Below are 20,480 nucleotides of genomic sequence, written 5' to 3' on the forward strand. Positions count from 1 at the left end.
TACCTGCAGTCCCATGCCAGTGTTATCACTCTCTTTACACATCTGCCCTCTTCTTGCTCACCAGGGGCAGTGAGAATGTGGGCTCTGAGCGGGCCTCCCACAGGAATAAATGAGGAACCTGTTTTCTCCAGTGTGTGCTCTCAGACTTCCAAGTAGTGCTGCAGGACCCATCTGGGCAGAGCCCTAACCAAGGCATTTCCCTCATCTGCCAGTAGATGGTGCTATGCTCAACCTGGTCCTATTCCCATCATGGGGGCAGAGCGCACATTGAACTGACCTCTGCCTGCCTGGGTCTACCATGGCTGGACTATTCCTGCTCTAACTCTGTATTGAACTCCATAGATGCATCACACACATATAGAAGAGTCTGGGCCTGGACCATGACAGACAGGGATGCAGAATGGAGATCAAGATGTTATCTTTTTCATTCCACTGAGCCAGAACCAGACTGGTGAAAGGTGGCTCTGAATGGGGGCTTTGTACAGTGTGTGATACTAAGCAGGAACTCCATGTTTGCTGAAGAGATGAAGACAGAAGGGGCTGGGGAAATGGCACAGTGTGAATAAAATAGAACACGACTCATGAAACTGACATGGTTTCTGACCTGGGTGGTTAATATGTAAATCTTGGGAGACTTGTCTCTGGGACAGAAGGGTATGGACAGTACTGTGGCTGCCTCCCTAAGCAATTTCCTCACTTAGCTCAGACGCTGAGACTTCTCCTGCTTTTCAAACTATTACCACTCACTAGTTTCAGCTGGCAAATAATAGGAAGATGACCCCAGTACTAATTGTCATACTTTATACTCTATCTGTTCTTCTGCCTTTCTTTCCCTCCATCCCTCCCTTCCTAAATTTCTAGTATAACCCACCTGGGCACTAATTCTAGATAGATTTCCTGCTCCATGCAGCTTAGGTGTTCCAACTCATTTCTCTCGTGTCTCCCTAACATCTGTGGCTCCTCTGGACTCCATGATTATAGCAAGGCCAGGCCAGAGGAGTTGATAGACAATGGATTCTTGGACTTGGGCAGGGAGTAAGAGGGTGAAAATCTATAAAACAAGATAAGGGTATGATCTGTCGTTAAGGATTGCCTAACAGAGCCCAGGGATTGTCTACCCGGAGTCATACATTCACCTAAGCTCTTGGACCCTTTCCTTAGAAGGAGAAGTGGAGGTTTTATATGCCTTTCTCTACTAGGTATTATGTGTTGGGAAAAAGACTCTAAAGGATAAGATGAGTGAGCATAGGGCATTTATGCTAAGTGCCTATAATAGCTGGAGTTAGGGGTGCATTGAGAAGAAGGGAAATAATAAAGGATACAGATCTTAGAGCTACAGATATCAAATTCCTCAGTGGAAAAATTGAGGAGGGCACAACACATACTTCACAGGAAACTTGACATCCCCCTTGGCATTTGGGAGGGTGTGGGACTCATCACTTCTGGAGAAGTACTCAAGAGATATAGCAGAAGAAGACAGAGCAATTTAGGGTGGCCACCACTGGGGACGCTGAGCTATGTATGACTCCTTGTCCAAGACTCAGGACCTAAATTCTTCCTTTTCTGTATCCCAGTCAACAGCCCAGAGAACTGGAGGTTCAACAGGCTACTGTGGTTGGTTAGAAGATATTGAGAGGGAGCTTTCTTGAAGGACACATAGTGGAGGCTTCTGGCATCAGGCGCTCAAATTGAGGGCTATATTTGAATAGAAGGTGTGATGAAAATGTTTAGTGAGCCTGGAACAGTAGAAGAGATACATTTCGAGGAGCAAGGAAGGGCACATAACAGAGCTGGTTAGTGGAGTGTTGCTGAAGCAACACCCCCAACCCCCATATATACACCTTGGCCCTCATCCAAAGGTGCGTGGTTAAGTTAATGGCTTTCGTCTTGAGATGGAACAGGTAGGGTCGCATTTCCTCCCTTAAAGCTGAGAAAAAGACCATAATCCCTCCTGAGAGGGACTCATTCCAAGGTCCCCACAAAATGTCTCAGGTTTGCCTTAATCTGTTTGGACAGGGAGCCCAGCAGGATGAGGGCAGATCTAAACTTGGGGATGGATGAGAAAGACCCTGTTTGTAGTGAGAAACTCACTTCTACCACCTTTCCGGAGGCACCAGTTTGTTGTAATCCTTCCCTCCCACCTTCTACTCCTATACTCTCCCCACATCCTCTCATACTCTCAGAACTTTCAGATGTCGAAATCTGTGCCCCTCCTGCTAAGACTATTCACTTGGACCAGAGATAAAAGCCTGAGGGGCACAGAGGTCTTAGTCCATCCTGCAACTGATGCAAAATGACACCTGTCCTAGTGTCCCTGATCACTCTACTGCTGCTGCCTCTGGTACTCCCAGGACAGCCTCAGGTACAGGCGGAGGGTAGAGGGATCACAAGCGGGGAGGAAAATGGCTCTGTGCTTTGGACTGGCTTCTCTTGCAGCTCTGATCCTTTTCAAGAACTCCCCAGGTTCTAGGAGAAAGTGAAGGTGGAGAGGGACACATGGAAGGAGGGTGGGGTACTTTGCCTGCTCTGATGATCTCTGGGCTTGGGTGGGCATAGGGTCAGAGAGGAAAACAAAGATGATGGTGAGAGATGGAGGCATTCTGGGCTATCTACCTGCTTTTCATGAGGTCTTGTTTTCTGCAAAATGTCACCATCCCTTTCCTATGCTAAACACTCTGGAGCTAAGCGGTGCCAGCCTGGACTATTGTAGGCATGTGACTTCTGCTTCATTATCCCCAAAAGCTAAACTCTCAAGTTGGAGTTGCAGGCTGAAGACATAGCCAGATTAACTACAGGGGCCACGGAAGCTATGTGTGGGACTATTCAGAGAGAAATAAAGGCCACGTTTAAATTTTTCAAAGTTCTGTAAAGAAACTTCAGCTGGTGCCACAGGTCTAATCAACTTGAGAAGGAGCATTTGATCCAGTACTGGCTCATTTAGCTTCAAAATGGGAGTGGAGAGATGGACATAGGGGATCATAATAGCTAATAGGCTAATAAGAGTCTTAATAACTAAGAGTCTATAATAACTAATTATAATAACCACAGACTAGTAAAAGTCTTTACAAATCTCTACATATATTTATAATTTAAAAAATACAATATAAGTATCCTCACTTACACACAAGGACACTGGGACACAGAGAGATGAAATAATTCACCACTGTCACAGAACCAGAAGTAGAACTCAGGCATTCTGGCTCTCAAATCAGTGTGTTTATAAGTAAGATAATAGGTAAAGGGAAGAAGATCCCAAATTATGCATCTCTCATTCCTAGAACCTTTCTCCCCTCACTCAATTTAGCTGAGGCAAGGCAGCTGCCTCCCACTGTTACCTGCTGGCCTGCATTGCATACTCATCCCGACATGGCTTGGAGTTCTGCATCTCCCTTAGGAGTAAAAGCACAGGATCTAGATCAAACATGAGACGTGCAGGCAGCTTGTAACCTGGTCACTTATTAATCATGCAACAGTAAAATATTTTTTTAAATTCTCAGAACTTCTGGTTTTCAGTTATAAAATGTGGATTTCAAATCCTAACTTGTCAGGTTCTTGTTAATGCTGAATATCAGTCTAGACTCTGGTGCCTCATGGTACTGTTAATATTAATTTTCTTTCTTTGTTGACTTGGAACTCTCTGTTCCTGCTGTCTTCAAGACCAAGTGAAGTTGTGGTAATCTACTCAATCGCTACAGCGAGGGTACTGCAGAGGACTACAGCCCCTAAGCTGGTTCCCTGACACTTCTCTTCAGAGCAGCTTTTGTCTCTCCCACAGAGCATCAGAGAAAAGTCTGCTTCCAGTTATGTGAATTGCAGTCAAATTCAGCCAGTGCATGAGGTAGGATGAGGTTGGCCTTACCAGTAGGACCTGGAAGGGAACTGTGGCTTCAGTTACGGGACATCAAGAGAAGGGTCACACAAACCCATGGTAGAAGGATGCCCAGACAATCAAGAACAACCTCCTGTGCAGAGAGAGCTGTTTTCGGGCACACCAGAGAAGGGCCAGACTCCTCTCTTGCTTCATTTTGCTAAACATCACATCGTGCCCCAATGTATATGCTGAATATGCTTGTAACCATGTTTTTGCAGCTGATAAGAAGTGTGCCAGGCACCGTGGATGAGGATGGCATATGCCATTATATGGTTCACCTGCTCAACAGCTCCACCACCCTGAAGCAGCTGAAACAGCTGCAGAGTACAGCCCAGGAGCTTATGAGCAAGTATGAGCAGGAGCTGTCCAGGGTGAGTGAGTGCTAGAGTTGGGGGCTGGGGCTGGGAGTAGCACAAGCACAGCCTCTCCTGGACCCAGCATGGAGATGAGCCCTGGCAATAGAGAAGGAGCTAAAGGAAGCACAGCCCTCTTCTTTGAGGTAATTCTTTAGCATGAAGGGGAAAATTAGGTACTGTTTGGGGATCCCAAGGGATAGAAACAGTACATAGAGGCTTGTATAGGTTGTGCTTCCTACATTAATGAGTGAATTAATGAGTATGGGAAGAGGGCATAGAACTGGGAGATGGGAAGAGGATATAGAATAAGAAAAGGCTTGGAAGTGGGATGACCAGTTCAAAGGAGGCAGGATAGAGTTTGAAGAAGACTTATAGGAGCAACATATGGAGAAACTTGTGGGCCAGGCTGGTGAGCTTGGCATTGATGCTAAGCAAGGCTGAGTGAATAGAATGTGATGTGGGCAGTTGCTTTTTATAATGGTTTTTAGTGAAGCTCCTGAGAAAGATGGATGGGATGGGGCCGGACTGGAAGCTAAAAGTCTATCCATTTATTTACTCATTAAACAACTCCCGAAAGAGTGTGGCTTTAACCAGAAAAGGAAAGAAAATGTGGGGGGGTGCAGGGGAAAGAGTTATTTTTCCTGCAGTGAAAAGGGTACTAGTGTCTTCAGCTATGAAATAGGAATAACACTAATGCTCACCTCACAGGCTACTAGTGGAAGCAAGTAAGGTGACAGATGTGAGAGTTTTGTAGGCTCTGAGGCACTGTGGGGGGGATATGAATGGATGGGAACAGCCACAGATGTTGCAGTTTGGGGGATCTGCCTGTTTATCCCCCCATGCCCAGGTCAGTGAGTATGCACGTGCCATTGAAGATCAGGATAGCCAGGTCCTGGAGATAAATGACTCTCCTAATTCCAGAGATCCTACTGCCCTTGCTTCCTCCTATGAGTCCCCAGTCTTCAACCTGCTGCGCCTGGAGCTGGAGGGAGCACAAGAATTGGTGGCCCAGCTTAAGGCTAAAGAAAGAGTTAGTGGGGCTGGGGACTTCCTCTACCAACTCCAGAGCCAGGTATGTGGACTGATTAAAGAATTTCTCCCCTCTCCACAGCCTCCTGCCTTATCTAATCTCAAATTTGACAATTCTCCAAACTACTTCTTTCTGAGGAAGAAGACCCTGAGCTGAGAAATATGGGAGCCTGAGTTCAGTTCTTAAAAGCACTCGGTGACCCACATCCCTGGCATCTCATTTCCATAGGTGGCCAATGCCAGCCTCACACTCAAGCTCCTGGCTGACTCTGACCAGTGCAGCTTCCATTGTCTCCGCCAGGAGGTGGATGTCCTTAAGGGCCAGCTAAGCGAGTGTGAGAGGGAGAAAGAGCAAGAAGAGGCCTCCACACACCGTCACCCACCTCTGCCCCTGGGTAAGGCCACAGACTGAGTTTCCCAAGATCTCATCTCCCCAAGGATAGGATTGGACATATAGAGTTGCTTATGCTATACTGAGGAGTGGGCAGCAAAGATCTTGATGTGGAATAAATCTCTCATTTTCTTGTTTGGCATATTCCTAAGGGATGCAGACCAAGATTGGTACATGGGTATACCCATGTACATGAACGTGTAAATAATCAAACATACACAATAACCTTTCTTCATGTGCAATCACACCTGCTTATACACTTGTAAATGCATTCGGTTCATGGACATACACTCAAATGCACACATGGTTATTACACTTTCATACTCTGCTCCTGTGGGTCATGTGCTTCACAGCTAGCTCATATCTTCTCTGCTCTCTTCTCTAGGTTCTTGTGCCCATGGAGGGCTCCAGAAAGTCAGCAGACCCATTGTAGTACAGCTCAATTGGAGAGGATTCTCTTACAAGGCAGGCACCTGGGGCCGAGACTCGGCACCCAATCCAGCCTCTTCCCTCTACTGGGTGGCTCCTCTGCGTGAAGATGGCAGGTGAGTCCAGCGTGAATCCTCTTCTGCAAGCAGGTTCTTTCCAGATATTTCCTACCCTACCCTAATAGATTTCTTTGTGGCTCCATCCTAGCTTCTTTTATTTCAGGAGCTCCCCTGGGCAATTTTAACCTAGGCCTGACAGGCTACCTCTGAGTGCTCATCTCATGGGTTAAGGATAGCACAGACTGCTCCAAGCTTCCTTCACAAATTCACTGTCTGAAACTTTTAATCCCATTATAATCCAAGGCAGGTTCTATTCCTAGCCTGATCTTATCTCAAGAACAAACTCTTCTACACCTGGGCCTTAGAATCCTAACTTCTACTCAGAAGGTGTTCAGATGATAAACTTGACCAAGCTTGAGTCTTAGAATCAAATAGATCAGAGTTCGAATCTCAGTCCTGCCACTTAAGCTAAGCAATCTTGGAGAAATGAATTAACATCTTAGACCCATTCTCAGCCAGCTGTAAAATAAGAGTACTTAAATGTATGAGAATATCACATGAGATTACACAGAAAAGTGTGAACAGTGTAGTAGGTGCAGATAAATATTTGTTAGAGGAAAGAGTGGCTAAATGAATCAATGAGTAGATGAATGAGTGCTTCAATAAACTGGCAGCCTGGCTAGGGAAGCAGGTATGACCTACACACAAGGTGTTTAAAGTCAGTACATACAGAAGTGTGATATAGACCCAACTGAGTAGGAGGTCATGGGAGGGAGGGATAAATGTGGGTTGAATTAGTCATTGAAGAACCCCAGTTGGAGCTCATCTCAGAAAGATGAGATTTTTACTGATAATAATGCTCTCCAATTCCTATAGACATTTTGTAGCATACAAAATATTTACATGCTTATGCTTTTTAAACCCTCTCAAAATCTCTGTGAGTAAGGGAGGACATATTGCCCAATATTAAGAGATGGCAATACTCATAAGTTAGGAATGATTTAAGGGACTTTCTAAAGTGATCTGAGGAGAAATCTCCCTGAATCCAGCCTTAGAACTATGTCCTGCTATAGGACAACAATGTCTCAAGGGCAGGTGAACGGCAGCAAAATCTTGGCACAGATTATCCATAAAGAAGAAAAAAATAATAGCTGCCACTTGCTGATTGCTTACTTCAAGCTGAATACTCTGGTAATTATTTTATTTTCATTATGTTTGTCAGTCCTGACAATCAAGGAGGTGATTTTCTTATGAGCTGATTGATCTGAGCCAATTATTTAACCTTTCTGAGACCTAGTCTTCTAATCTGTGGTGATAAAACCTGTCCCATAGTGCTTTTATTACAGTTTAACAAGATAATGCATGCACAGTGCCTACTAAGCATCATTTCAAGAGATGTTATTATTGTTATGGGGCTGTTTTATTTTTTATAATTATTTATTCTGTCATAGTATATTGTAAATAAAAAAAAAGATTGAAGATCAATTCTGTTTGATTCCAAAGCCCCCACTATTAATTAGAACACTAGCTTGCCCATTTTTAACAGGACTTGGTTACTCTGCTTCTTGCTGTCACCTGATGACTCTGGTATGGGGCTTGGCCTAGGTACTTTGACTACTACCAGCTGCACAAGTCCTATGATGGTCTGGTACTGCTGAAGAACTACAAGCAGTGGAAGATGGGCTATGGTGATGGCAGTGGCAATACTGTTTATAAGAACTCCATGTACTTTAACTACTATGGCACAGGTGAAATGGCCAAGGTGGACCTTTCCTCCAACAGCCTGGTTTTGCGGTGACTGTTGCCTGGCGCCACCTACAACAACTGCTTCTCCTATGCTGGTGTGCCCTGGAAAGACTTTGATTTTGCTGGTGATGAGAAGGGACTGTGGGTGCTCTACGCCACTGAGGAGAGTAAGGGAAACCTGATTGTGAGTCGCCTCAATGCTAGCACCTTAGAAGTGGAGAAAATCTGGACCACCAGCCAGTACAAGCCATCACTGTGAGGAGCCTTTGTGGCCTGTGGGGTGCTCTATGCATTATGCTCACTGAGCACCCACCAAGAGGAGATCTTCTATGCTTTTGACACCACCACTGGGCAGGAGCGTCATCTCAGCATCCTGCTGGATAAGATGCTGGAAACACTGCAGGGCATCAACTACTGCCCCTCAGATCACAAGTTGTATGTCTATAATGACGGCTACCTGATCAACTGTGACCTTAGCTTCCTGACACTGAAGTGCAGGCTACCAAGACCACCAGGCAAAAGGCTCTCTGGGGCCCAGGCTCCACCAAAAGCTGACAAACCCAACAAGCCCTCCAGGCCAGGAGACCCCAGGGCAAAGCACCAGTAGAAGCGTGTCCTCTTCTTCACCCTCCGGGTGGACCACTCCTCAAAATGGCCATCAGCACTAATGATTGACAGCCTTGATCATATGTACTTAGCTCTTTATTCTTAACGTCTCAATCAGCACATTAAAATTCTCTTTAATAATGATCTCAGTGGATTTGATTGGGTTTTATTGGGAAACAAAACATGAGATAGAAAATGTTACTCCCTCTTTACCAGAATCCTAGAACTGTAGATGGACTTAACCATTTTTAAAACAAATCTCATATTCTGTTTTGAAGACTGTGAATCTGGCTCCTACAGTTGTAGGACTCTGTGAGCTAGGTTTAGAGTTGTAAATCTCAGGTCGAGAGCCTCTGGTTCTAGTGTAGAAGATCCAGGGCAGCTGGTCATTAGAGTAGGGTGTGCGAGTTCCTTTTCTTATCCTCAACCTTCTGTGTGATACCTGGGGAGAAATGAGGCAGTGTTGTGGTGTGAAAATCAATGTTTCACTGTCCTGAATCAATCTCACTTTTGAGTGCAATTGAGAGGGGCTTAGATCTGAGTCTGCTCTAGGAAGTAGGCAATTGGTGGCTGAGCAGGTCTGACATGGATTGGGCTGGAGGTTCACACATTCTCAGTAAAGAATCCTTTAGTGTGATAGCAGGGAGTCTCCTAGCCAACTGTCTGTAGTTTCTTTGCTCATCTTCAACACACTGAGAACATATGGTCCTGGACTCTGTGCTTGACACTTACCTATCTGCATGGTGCACCTTCTTTCCAGGCAGGTGGATGGAATGTTCAGTTTCAGGTCCTTAGGACTTCATAGTCAGTCACACAGGTACTGGAATATTTCACACACACTGTCTCATGCTTACACTTTCATACGCATACACTCACAGATCCAATCAAACATATGCCTTCTCACTCCTACATGTGCAATATTTCCGCCCACGCCCAAACATCAACATAGACAAAAACATGCATTTTAACTTATCCACGAATGGATAAGTTAAATATCAAGCACCATCCCCCAAATTTGCATGGAACTGGAAATCTGGCCTTTTAGTTGCCTAAACCTGTCTTGTTAGGAATTTCACCATTAAGCACCTTAACTTTCACCTCTTGGTTCGCAGATATCTCTTGCATTTAATGCTTCGGCATGAAGGTAGGCTCTTAAGACTGGGCTAGAGCCCTGAAACAAATCATTATATTACTTCTGCTTTACTGACATGTAGAAAAGACCAAGTGATAAGTGAATTAAAAATATTTTGCAAGGAATGGCTCATTCACCTTAGTTTGGAATGTCCCTAGAGGGACTCTCCCTGGCTAGCCCCGCCCCACTCCAGGATGGAAGGGATCTTTCCCATCACACGGGAGCACTCTCAGTTAAGTCTAGAATCCCAGAATTTAGACACAGAGAAAAACATGACCTCTTCTTCCACTAAAGAAGTTTGTTCTTGCTCCATTTTTCTTTCTAAGCCCCAACTCTTTCTAGATCACTAACAAAAGTAATAAACCCCTTCCTATGGGAGAGATTCCATTCTTACTCACAGGTATGCAGTTTTATCTATGGCTTCAATAGACTCAATTTTTTATGCAACAAGCCTAATATTCTCATAAGTGTCCCACGCATATCACCAGAGAAACACACATCTCACATAACTGATCTGGTTTTATTTTATTTTATATTTTATATTTAATTTAATTTAATTTAATTTAATTTAATTTAATTTTATTTTATTTATTTTATTTTATTTAATAGTTCCATCCTGAGAACATTGTCTCCAGTTTTCTGGGAAATTATCTTATTTTATTTCATAATGGGGACTTGAACCCCCAAATATGTCCTTCTTTCTCAGTTAGTCCTGGCAGAGACTGTGAGGCCACAGTTAACATCACAATATCCCTTTTCTGAAGAGGTTATGCTCCTGGTGGGTGGGGCAAGGGGAGGGGCAGCCCTGGGAAAAAGCCATCTCCACTTAGCCCACCTTGCACTAAGTATGAATCAGTAGCCACAACAGGCCTCAGCTGGGCCACATCTGGAGAACTGGGGTGGGGGTAGAACATTGCAAAATACCTGGCCCTGACCTGGTCACTCACCCCTTTTGGGGCAACAAGGAAGCTAGCCTGTGGCCTGAGAACACAACACCTGAGAAAGAGGCCAGTGGAACCATCTGTCTGCCCTCACCCCTCTTGCCCCTGCCTCTACCTGCTTCCTATCTGCCCACCCACTAAGGTCCATGCTGAATATTTTCTCTCGAACACCCAGGATGGCTCAGACTGGGAGTCCTTCGGGTTTGCCTGCAGACAAGAATGTTTCTTTGAGTGTCACTCGAGTGATAGTGAAGACACCTGACAGGCAAGAAGACTTTATGATAGCTGATGACACCTCAGTGAAGCAGTTCAAGGAGAAGCTATCGGCTTACTTTAAATGCCAAATGGACCAACTAGTGCTGGTCTTCATGGGCCGTCTTCTCAAAGACCATGACACATTGAGTCAGAAGGGCATCCTGGATGGCCACACCATCCACTTGGTCATCAGGTCCAAACAGGGCTCTAGATCTCTGGCCCATTCCTCCCAGAACCAGCCAACCAGTGGGCCATGCTACCAGGACAGAAACACTGAAGGAAACAGCAGTGGGCTATACCAACCTGCTGGTGTGAGTCATACCCCAGTGGAATCAGCCCCCTTTGTGCAGCCTGATGCACCCCAGGTGCATACCCAGCACCTAGAAGTGGATAGTCCAGAGCACATAGCACAGATGCTGGAGAATCCTAGCATCCAGCAACTTCTGTCCAACACAGACCTCATGAGACAGGTAATCTCAGAACACCCAGACATGCAACAATTGATGCAGCAGAACCCAGAAGTCTCACACAGCCTTGACAATTTTGAGATTCTATGGCAGATGCTGGAGCTGGCCAGGAACCTTGCCATGATTCAAGAGATCATGCAGATCCAGCAGCCTGCACCGAATCTCGAGCATCCATTGAATCCACCATCACACCTGGGAGGAGAGACAATCCCAGGTGGGGATAGTATCATGAGCCAGAGCTATGCTGATTCCAATAACCAGATGCTCAACAGCTCACAAGATCTCTTTAAGGGCAACCTTTTCACAGCTCTCCTGGGAGAACAAGTGCCGGAACAAGTTCAGTTTTCACCCCCATCTCCATCATCACCCCAGGAAAAGCAGGACCAGTCCCCACAGCTCCCTACAACCCGAATCATCTATACCAGTTCTTGCGGTTTATCTTCAATCAACTCAGCCAATGCTACCCCCCAAAAGGTGAACCATACTTCTAGGGCCAATACTGCCGCTAATTCCATCCAGCAGCCAGCTGAGGTTCCAGCCTTACCTAGCATAGAGCTCACTCAGCAGCCCCAAGGAGAAGAGAAAGATGCTACCGTCTCTGTAGATAGCTCTGATGTGAGGTTAGAGGATGATCTCCAGCTGTCAGATGAGCATATTAGTTCCCAGATCACAGAGAGCATAATGCAGTTGCTTTTGAACAACCCCTACCTGGCAGCCCAGATGATGTTCATGAGTATGCCCCAGCTGAGTGAACAGTGGAAGCAGCAGCTGCCAACCTTCCTGCAGCAGACCCAGCTTTCTGATGTGCTTATAGCCCTAGCCAATCCTAAGGCATCACAAGCAATATTGAAGATTGAACAGGGTCTGCAGCTGCTGGCCACTGAGGCTCCTGTACTTCTGCCCTGGGTTGCACCTTACCTCTGGGGTCTGGGCTGGCTTCCTGCCCCCAGCTGCAGCTACCCTGACACAGTGCCCTGGGCCTGGGATGTGTCAGATACGGCTGAGCCCAAAGGGCCTGAGTGCTGCCGCAAATCTGGAGCCGTCCTGCAGAGGCTACAGTCCCTAGCTGGAGAGCCTTCTCATCTTCTGCAAGCCCCTGAGGTTCGTTTTAGTAAGCAAATGGAATCTCTTCAGGCCATGGGGTTTGAAGACCACCATGCCAATCTGCAGGCACTCATTGCCACTAAGGGGGACACCAACGCTGCTATTCTTAAGCTCAAGAGATCCCAGGGGTTCTAAACATCATGCCTACCTGTTTGCTTTTAACCTACATGCTGACTCATTTGACCACTTCATCTGCCTTTTCCTCCTCTTCTGATGCTTCCAGCCAGAAGAAATCTTGGAGTAGAAGAAATCAACAAATGCTTTCTCTACTGAATCATAGATCATTGGCTTTGGCTGGAAGATCTGTCAATAAAATGGCTACACCCACTTGCTCCCATCTGAAGTTTGGCTTTGTTTCTTTCACAAAAAGGCAACTATCTGTGTGTGATGTCTTTGTCTTACCTACCTACATACACGAACACACACATACACCATTTGCATACATATTAATATAGAGAATCATAGTTGTACACTAGAGATCCACATGTACGATACCATAGCACATTCACATACTCAAGAACATACATAAGTATGTACACATACACAAGTTCACATAGCTGAAGGTTCACATATATAGGCACAGAAAGTCAAAAAATACAGTCATGTGTGTACACAGATATACATAAATACTTAGAGATACATAAACAGACCCACATATAAGGAAGACAAAACATACGAAAGGGAAAAATACTACAGATAGACTCAGATATTTAATTGTAAATACTTTCTTGGTTCTTCAAATCCGAAATGTTCAAGTTTAAAAGCAGCAGAAGAAAAACCTGGTGAGTCAGAGTGGGAAAAGACCCACATTTAAGTCAAGTCTTAAGGAGTATTCATCTTTGTAGGAGTTTCTTAATAACTGCCGTTTCCACGATCATAGGGCTTTGCTGCACTATTATCGTTATCTCTTAGCACAGAGAGGTATAGCTGCTGCCACCTTTCATTCTAGCCACAAAAAACCCAGGTCTCCATGAGGCTCAACATTTCCAACAATATCATTCTTAGCATAGCTCCTGCGTGTTGCTTATGCTTTCTGCAGTTAACCAAAGCCCTATCTCCTCTTCTTCCTGCCTCACCGAGTATCTCAGCCAATTGCTATGGAAAGAATTGTGGTTCAAATACTTAATTATTAAATGATTTATCGAGCTCTTGCCATAATTTAATAAGTCAAATATTGTTTTAGGCATTAAAGAAATCTCAGTGGTAAAACAAAGATCATTTATGGAGTTTACTTCCTTTTCGTGAGGATACAAACAATATTCAACTTATATATGTGTTAGGTTGTGATAAGTGCTTTGATGAAAAATGCAGCAGTTTAAGCCATTTTAAACAGGGAATAAACAGAAAAGTCTTCTCTGAAAATGTGGCCGTTGAGCAGAAATCAAAAGGAATTGGGAGAGGTGCACATGCAATTTTCTGAGAGACGTATGTTCAAGGCAGAAAAGGCTACCTTGAAAAAAGTAAAAGGCTTTGAGGTAGCAGTATTCTTGTTTTTGAAGAATAACAAGGAAATGGCGTAGCTGGAATGGAGTGACCAAAAAAATGGGAGAGGGGGTGGGAAGAAGACATCAGAGGAATCTTGAAGAGCTTTGCAGGTCTGGTGAGGACTTTGGATTTTACTATGAAAATCACTGCTGGATTTTGAGCAAAAGAAAGAAGTGATTTGATTTATCAGTCTGGCCTCTGTGGGGGTAATAGACTATGATAAAGGAAAAAGTTGCAAGCAGTAAAACCAGCATGTGTTTCTGTGATAGAGCTGGTAGAAAATAGTAGAGTCTGGGACTGGTGAGGGAGCAGTGGAGGTGGTGAGAAGTGTTTGATTCTGGACTGTGAAGGGGATCCACAGAGATGTGTGTGTTCCTCACAGACCACCTGTCCTCCAGCCTTGACAAAAGCATTGGCAACAGCGAACGATGGGTCCACGAAACTCCAAGTGTGTCTAGCAAACATACTGCCAAAGATTCCCATTCCACCACAAAAAAAATACATCTCAATAAAGAAATTATAGCTAAAATTGATTTTTTTCCCTTCCCAGTGAGCCATCTCTATTAATCCAATTAAGGCTTATACATTGGTTGCCTCAGTTTACATAAAAAGTCCAAGGTTTCCGGGTCATCTAATCTTTATCCCAATATGCTTGAAAATCTCTCATTTGAATCAGAATCCCACTTGTCATCAATTCTCCAAAACTTTCCACCCTACCGTTTAGAACTCATATTGTATCAACAGCAAAACCATTATACCTACAACTTTCAAAATGTTCCCTCACCTTTTTTTCTGTAACTGCAATTTCACCGTTCACTAAGGAGGCTGCTTCTCTGGCAGTGCTCATTGCTTCTTTCATTCCTGGTGGACTTAGAAGTGAGGAAGGTGTCCTACTTGTACTTTCTTTTGCTTCCTGACCACAGTTCTCTAGCTTCAGTACTACTCCGTGATCTATCAATATAATTATTCTGGCATAATACTCACCATGGCATATCCAACTCTGCCTAATCTCTACGTGGGCAGAGAAAAGCAGACAATTGTGCTGAGTAGTCTCATCTAAACTGATTACCAAAAGCCTTAAATGATCTGCTAGTAATCTTATTACATTTTCCTACTTCAATATTTCTCACCAAAATCTACATCAGAATCACACTGGATAGTGTGTCAAAACACAGATTTCTGAGCTCCATTTCAAAAGTTTCTGATTCAGTAGGTCTAGACTGGAGCCCCAGATTTTGTATTTGTGACAAGTTTCCATGTGATGCTGATGCTGCTGGTCTGGGGACCACACTTGGAGATCCAATGCCCTAGTCAATTCACTTCTACATTCTTTGAGATGAACATTTTATACCTTTTCTGCTCTTCTCAAACTTTCACCATTTCCTTTTTTATTCTCGACCATGGCTGGTGTTTTGCTTATTCCAACAAGAAGACAAAAGTGATCAAAAGTGACTTACATCCATGTGCATCACTAAATCGACCAATTTACTTGCCTTTGTACCCATACATTGTTCCCTCTAGCCTGTTGTATTGAATAAACTATCCATGCTCCTAAATCAACTCTCCACTAATCTATCTACTCAACACTTTACTGTTGCAATTGTTTTCTCTTTCTCCTACATCATTTTTTTCTTCTCATTGGTTTTATCCCATCAGAATAAAAATATAATTTAATATTTTCATCTTAAGAAAAAAACAAAACAAAAAGCCTTTATCCCTACGTTCTCATTCAGCCACCATCCTTTTTTATGATTTACAATACTCTGATTGGATTCACTTTCTTTCTAATCCATTTGCTTTTAAACCCACTCCAATCAGGTTTTCTGCCCCCATCACTGTTCTAAACCTGGTCTTATCATGGTCCTAATTCTTTCTTGTCAAATCCAATATCAATTGCCAGTCTCCATCCTACTGACATCTCAGCTTCTTTTGACACATTTAGTTACTCTCTCCTTTTTGAAACTCTTTATAATCTGCTCTGTCTCTCTCTTTTGACTTAATGCTTTCTTTTAAATATCCTTTGCTGAATTCATCTAATCTTCCAGACTTCCAAATATTACAGTGCCCGTGACTCAGTCTTTTTACCTCTATCCTTTTCCTACACTCTCCAATCTCATGATTCTAAATATTTTTGTCAGTGTGGATAAACGCTGGATTCATGGTACTGAATCACCTTTCCACATTTCCATTTGGATATAAAATAGACATCTCATATCTGTAAAACTGAACTCTTAATTTTAACAACCATATTTCTGATTTAAAAAAAAATCAATAAATATATATTCTTTGAGTTCTTCTGGGGGATAATGATTTTTTTTTAAAGTAAAATAAAAATTTCATATCATCCCTGACCCCTCTCCCATTCTCTAGCTCCTGCCCATCAGAAAGTCAATACTATGAAAAAATGTAAAATTCTCATGGCTAATGTTGAAGCAGAGAAAAGATAAGAACTTAAGATGCCAAGAAGAAGAGTAGCTGAATTTGAATCTTAATGAGGACACAAAAGATTAAGGAGTCTTTTTAAATAATCTAATCCATGTGAGTCCCCACATACCACATACTGGGATGTATGAAAGCAGAACTCTCGGCCTAAGAAGGAGGGTCAGCCCAGGCCCCGCACTATGAAAAAGGGATAATGGAAGTGGAAACCTCAAAGACTGGGGGAGACCGAGTTCCTAGGGATCTGGGACACCGTGGAGAAATTTCAAGAATCCATTGTATGAGGCTGTGATGTCAGTCATGAGGTCACAGAGGTGACCTGATGGAGTGGGTTCCAGCCCAGAAGGCTTCAGGGGTGGCTGTTCAGCAAGATGAGGGTGGTTTGGAGTCCTGTTTAAGAGGAAGGACGGGGTCACAGCTGATTGGTATGTATTCCCCAAACCGGGCCCTTCTTCCTGCCATTGCCCCTTCACTCATCAACTGTAGACCTCTTTTCCATGGCCTCTGATGTCTCTCCCCTGACCCCAGCATCTCTCAAACCCATAATCATCCCAAAGCATACTATCCCAAGGAACTCAGAGCCCTTCCCTGTGAACTCTCGAGTTCCCTCACCTTGAGATCCCAGGCCCACTTTGTGCTCACCTTTTCTACTTTCACCACTGCCCAAAAGGATGATCTTGGTCTCCCATTCCCATCCCCCAGCTGTGTCCCCACAGACCTGGGCTTCCTGCTGCCTACCATGGCCAAAAGTGGAGAGGCCCCGCCACAAGGCAGCCCAGCACCAGTCCAGGATTCCCATCTCATCAAGGTGACAGTGAAGACGCCCAAGGACAAGGAGGATTTCTCAGTTACAGACACTTGTACCATCCAGCAGCTGAAGGAAGAGATCTCTCAACGCTTTAAGGCTCACCCTGATCAGCTGGTCCTAATCTTTGCTGGCAAAATCCTCAAGGACCCCGACTCACTGGCACAGTGTGGAGTGCGAGATGGCCTCACTGTTCACCTGGTCATCAAGATGCAGCGCCGTACCATGGGCACTGAGTGCCCAGCTGCTCCAGTCCCTACCTCAGCCCCAAGCCCGGGATCTCTCCCTCAGCCCAGCTCCATTTACCCAGCAGATGGGCCACCCACCTTTAGCTTAGGTGTCCTCACGGGCCTCACTGGGCTGGGTCTGACCTCTGGTAGTTTCCCCGACCAGCCAAGCTCACTGATGTGGCAGCATGTATCTGTGCCTGAGTTTGTAGCTCAGGTCATTGATGACCCCTTTGTCCAGGGTCTTCTGTCCAACACAGGCCTGGTGCGCCAGCTGGTTCTTGACAACCCCCATATGCAGCAGCTGATCCAGCACAACCCTGAGATTGGGCATATTCTCAACAACCCTGAAATCATGCGGCAGACACTGGAGTTTCTACGTAACCCTGCCATGATGCAAGAGATGATGCGTAGTCAGGACCGTGCGCTCAGTAACCTGGAGAGCATCCCTGGTGGCTACAATGTGCTTCGGACCATGTACACAGATATTATGGACCCAATGCTTAATGCAGTACAGGAGCAGTTTGGTGGCAATCCCTTTGCTGCTACCACTACCGCTAATGCTACCACCAACAGCAGCCAACCTTCAAGGACAGAGAATTGTGACCCTCTTCCCAACCCCTGGGCTTCCACATATGGAGGCTCAGGTGGCAGACGAGGCAGGCAGCCTGGGGACCAGGATGTATCTGAAATAAGAAACAGAGTTCCCAACATTCTAGGTAGTATAGGGCTCTATGACTATCTCCAGCAATTACATGAGGCTCCACAGTCCCTAGGAACCTACCTGCAAGGGATCGCCTCCACCCTCAGCCCAAGCCAAGAAGCTCCACCACCAGGAAACCGAGTTCCCCCAACTTCACCTTCATCCCAGAAACCTGAGTCAGGCCAACCGCTCCCCAAGGAGTCGGTAACAATCAAAGGAAAGTCCTCCTCCCCAGGGTTCCTGAGATACCCCACAGAGGGTAGTGCCAGACAAAACAGAAGCCAAGATGGCACAGGGAATGGCTCCACTGGGCCCAACACCAGCATGCCTGATCTTGTCTCAGGGTTGGGGGTTGCTGCCAACAGGGCGCCATTTGTTTCTTCGCCACCTTCCCCCATGGCGGCTACCCCTGGAATCCCTGAGCATGCCTGGCTGCCACCACCTCTGAGGCCAGCCAGCATGAATCAGGCCCCACAGTTGCATGAGGAGATGCGCCAGCAGCTGCCACTGCTGCTGCACCTTCAGGCAGCCATGGCAAACCCTCGTGCCATGCGTGCCCTGCTGCAGATTGAGCAGGGGCTTCAGGTTCTGGCTACTGAAGCACCTCACCTCCTACTCTGGTTCATGCCTTGCTTAGCAGGGCTAGGAAATATGGCAGGAGGTACAGAGCCTAGAGAGGGTGCCTTTGTGCCTGAGGATCCTCCCCCAACCCCAACTCTTGAGGTTCCCCCAGCACAGGGCTCTGTGGAGCTAGGCCTCCATTCCACTCCCCTCCTCCAGATACTGCAAGCCTTAGCGAGTGCCAATTCTCCTCAGCTACAGCCCGAGACTCACTTTCGGGTGCAGCTAGAACGACTGAGGGCCATGGGCTTTCTGAATCCAGAAGCCAATCTCCAGGCTCTCATTGCCACAGGGGGCGACGTGGATGCTGCGGTGGAGAAGCTGAGGCAGTCGTAGGTGCCGGAGTTATTCAGACCGTATCTTTTCCTCTGTGCCCTTTCCCCCATATTCCACTGTCCAGCTCCCCCATTCTTGAATGCAGCTGCACTATGAACCAAATTTACTATGATGCCCTTTACTGCGGAGACAATGTTGATCCAGAGTCAATGAGGAAGAATGAGAGCCAGAAACAGGGTGGGGGTGCTGTGAATGACCTAACCATCCCTGCCACTGTGCCACTGTGGGACCCTAGTCTGAGCTCTGCATATGCCTGTCTTGAGATACAATTACATCCAATCTCCAGTGCCAGTTGCTGCCTGAGTCTGATTCTTTGTGGGCTATGAGAAAAGGGGATCATATGGGAGAAGAGTTATCTCTGCATGGATAGGAGTGCTTGAGGGGAAACTGAAGGGTTTAAAGTAGAAGATTCAGAGGCATAGAGAACAGAGGAGGACAAGCTAGGGTAGCTTTCTAGGTGTCCTTCCAGAGGTCCCCTCGATTTTGTGTCCTGTAGGAGGTGCCACCATATATCCTGTTCTTTGGGGCTTCCTACCACCGGCATGGTTGAAAAGTGAAAGTAGTCACAGTTTCTTATTTTTATTGCTCCTGAAGATGATACTACAGGTGACTCACATTTTCTGAATTTGATGCTGATCCCTGAGTGGATAGTCATAGAGCAGGATTTGGGGTGAGTTCTAAAATTCCCTAATCTCATCATGTTAACAAAGTTACTGACCCCAGTGGCTAGATTTAGAGCGCTGCTTTCATTGCCACAAATTCTGCTTATCCTGGATTTTATCTTTCTTGCAATTCTAAGTTCAGAAATTGGGTATCGACACTGTGCTCAGCCTTCAACATTAGGAATTCAATGTGAGTAAAAGGGACATGATCCTGCCCTCATGAGTTTATGATCTGATAGCAGGAACTGTTCAAACCGTATCTGAAGAATGCTCATGTGTAATTACAAACTATGATAAATAGCTATGAAGAAAAAAATGGGGAGTGTGAAATAGCAGAACGGGTTTGATCTAGTGTGGGGAGACATGGAAGGCTGCTGTGAGTATGCACTCCAAGCTACGATTTGAAAAGTAGAAATAAAGTAGGTAAAATCTGAGAGGGGAAGGGAGAGTATTCCAGCAGAAGAGCCATTATGTACAAAGATACCAAGGTAGGATGTGCATTGCACAGGGGAGGTGCCCTTGGCATCTCAGACTAAATTCTAGTTTTCACTTGGGAAAGCTTCCCATTGCCCATATACTTCCAGGGTGAAGGTGTTACAACTCATAAATCGGGCAAATGAACAATGCCTCCCAGTCCACATACACATAAATGTGCCATGGGCTCACACAGGTATGCACACTGTGGAGATATGCACAACCATGCAGTGCATATTCAAAGGTAAAAATATACCTTTACATGGGCATACCCTATGTCCACATGTGTAAGCATACATACACAACACGGTCTGTTAGAATTTTGCCACAGAATGGGAGTTT

The 20,480-nt window shown here is 45.3% G+C and overlaps 2 protein-coding genes across 2 annotated transcripts; both read left to right on the forward strand.

Moving 5' to 3' along the window:
* The first annotated feature begins 10,706 nt into the window (after window positions 1–10,706).
* UBQLNL (ubiquilin like) lies at window positions 10,707–12,521 on the forward strand. Its single transcript, XM_039848289.1, has one exon. It carries the CDS (start codon window positions 10,707–10,709, stop codon window positions 12,519–12,521), a length of 1,815 nt encoding a protein of 604 aa, XP_039704223.1.
* Window positions 12,522–17,049: 4,528 nt separating this feature from the next.
* Window positions 17,050–19,002, forward strand: UBQLN3 (ubiquilin 3). The gene has a single exon (XM_039847753.1). It carries the CDS (start codon window positions 17,050–17,052, stop codon window positions 19,000–19,002), a length of 1,953 nt encoding a protein of 650 aa, XP_039703687.1.
* Window positions 19,003–20,480: the final 1,478 nt, after the last annotated feature.

This window comes from Pteropus medius, unplaced genomic scaffold, assembly GCF_902729225.1.
Source record: "Pteropus medius unplaced genomic scaffold, Ma_sr-lr_union100, whole genome shotgun sequence".
Classification (NCBI taxonomy): Eukaryota; Metazoa; Chordata; class Mammalia; order Chiroptera; family Pteropodidae; genus Pteropus; species Pteropus medius.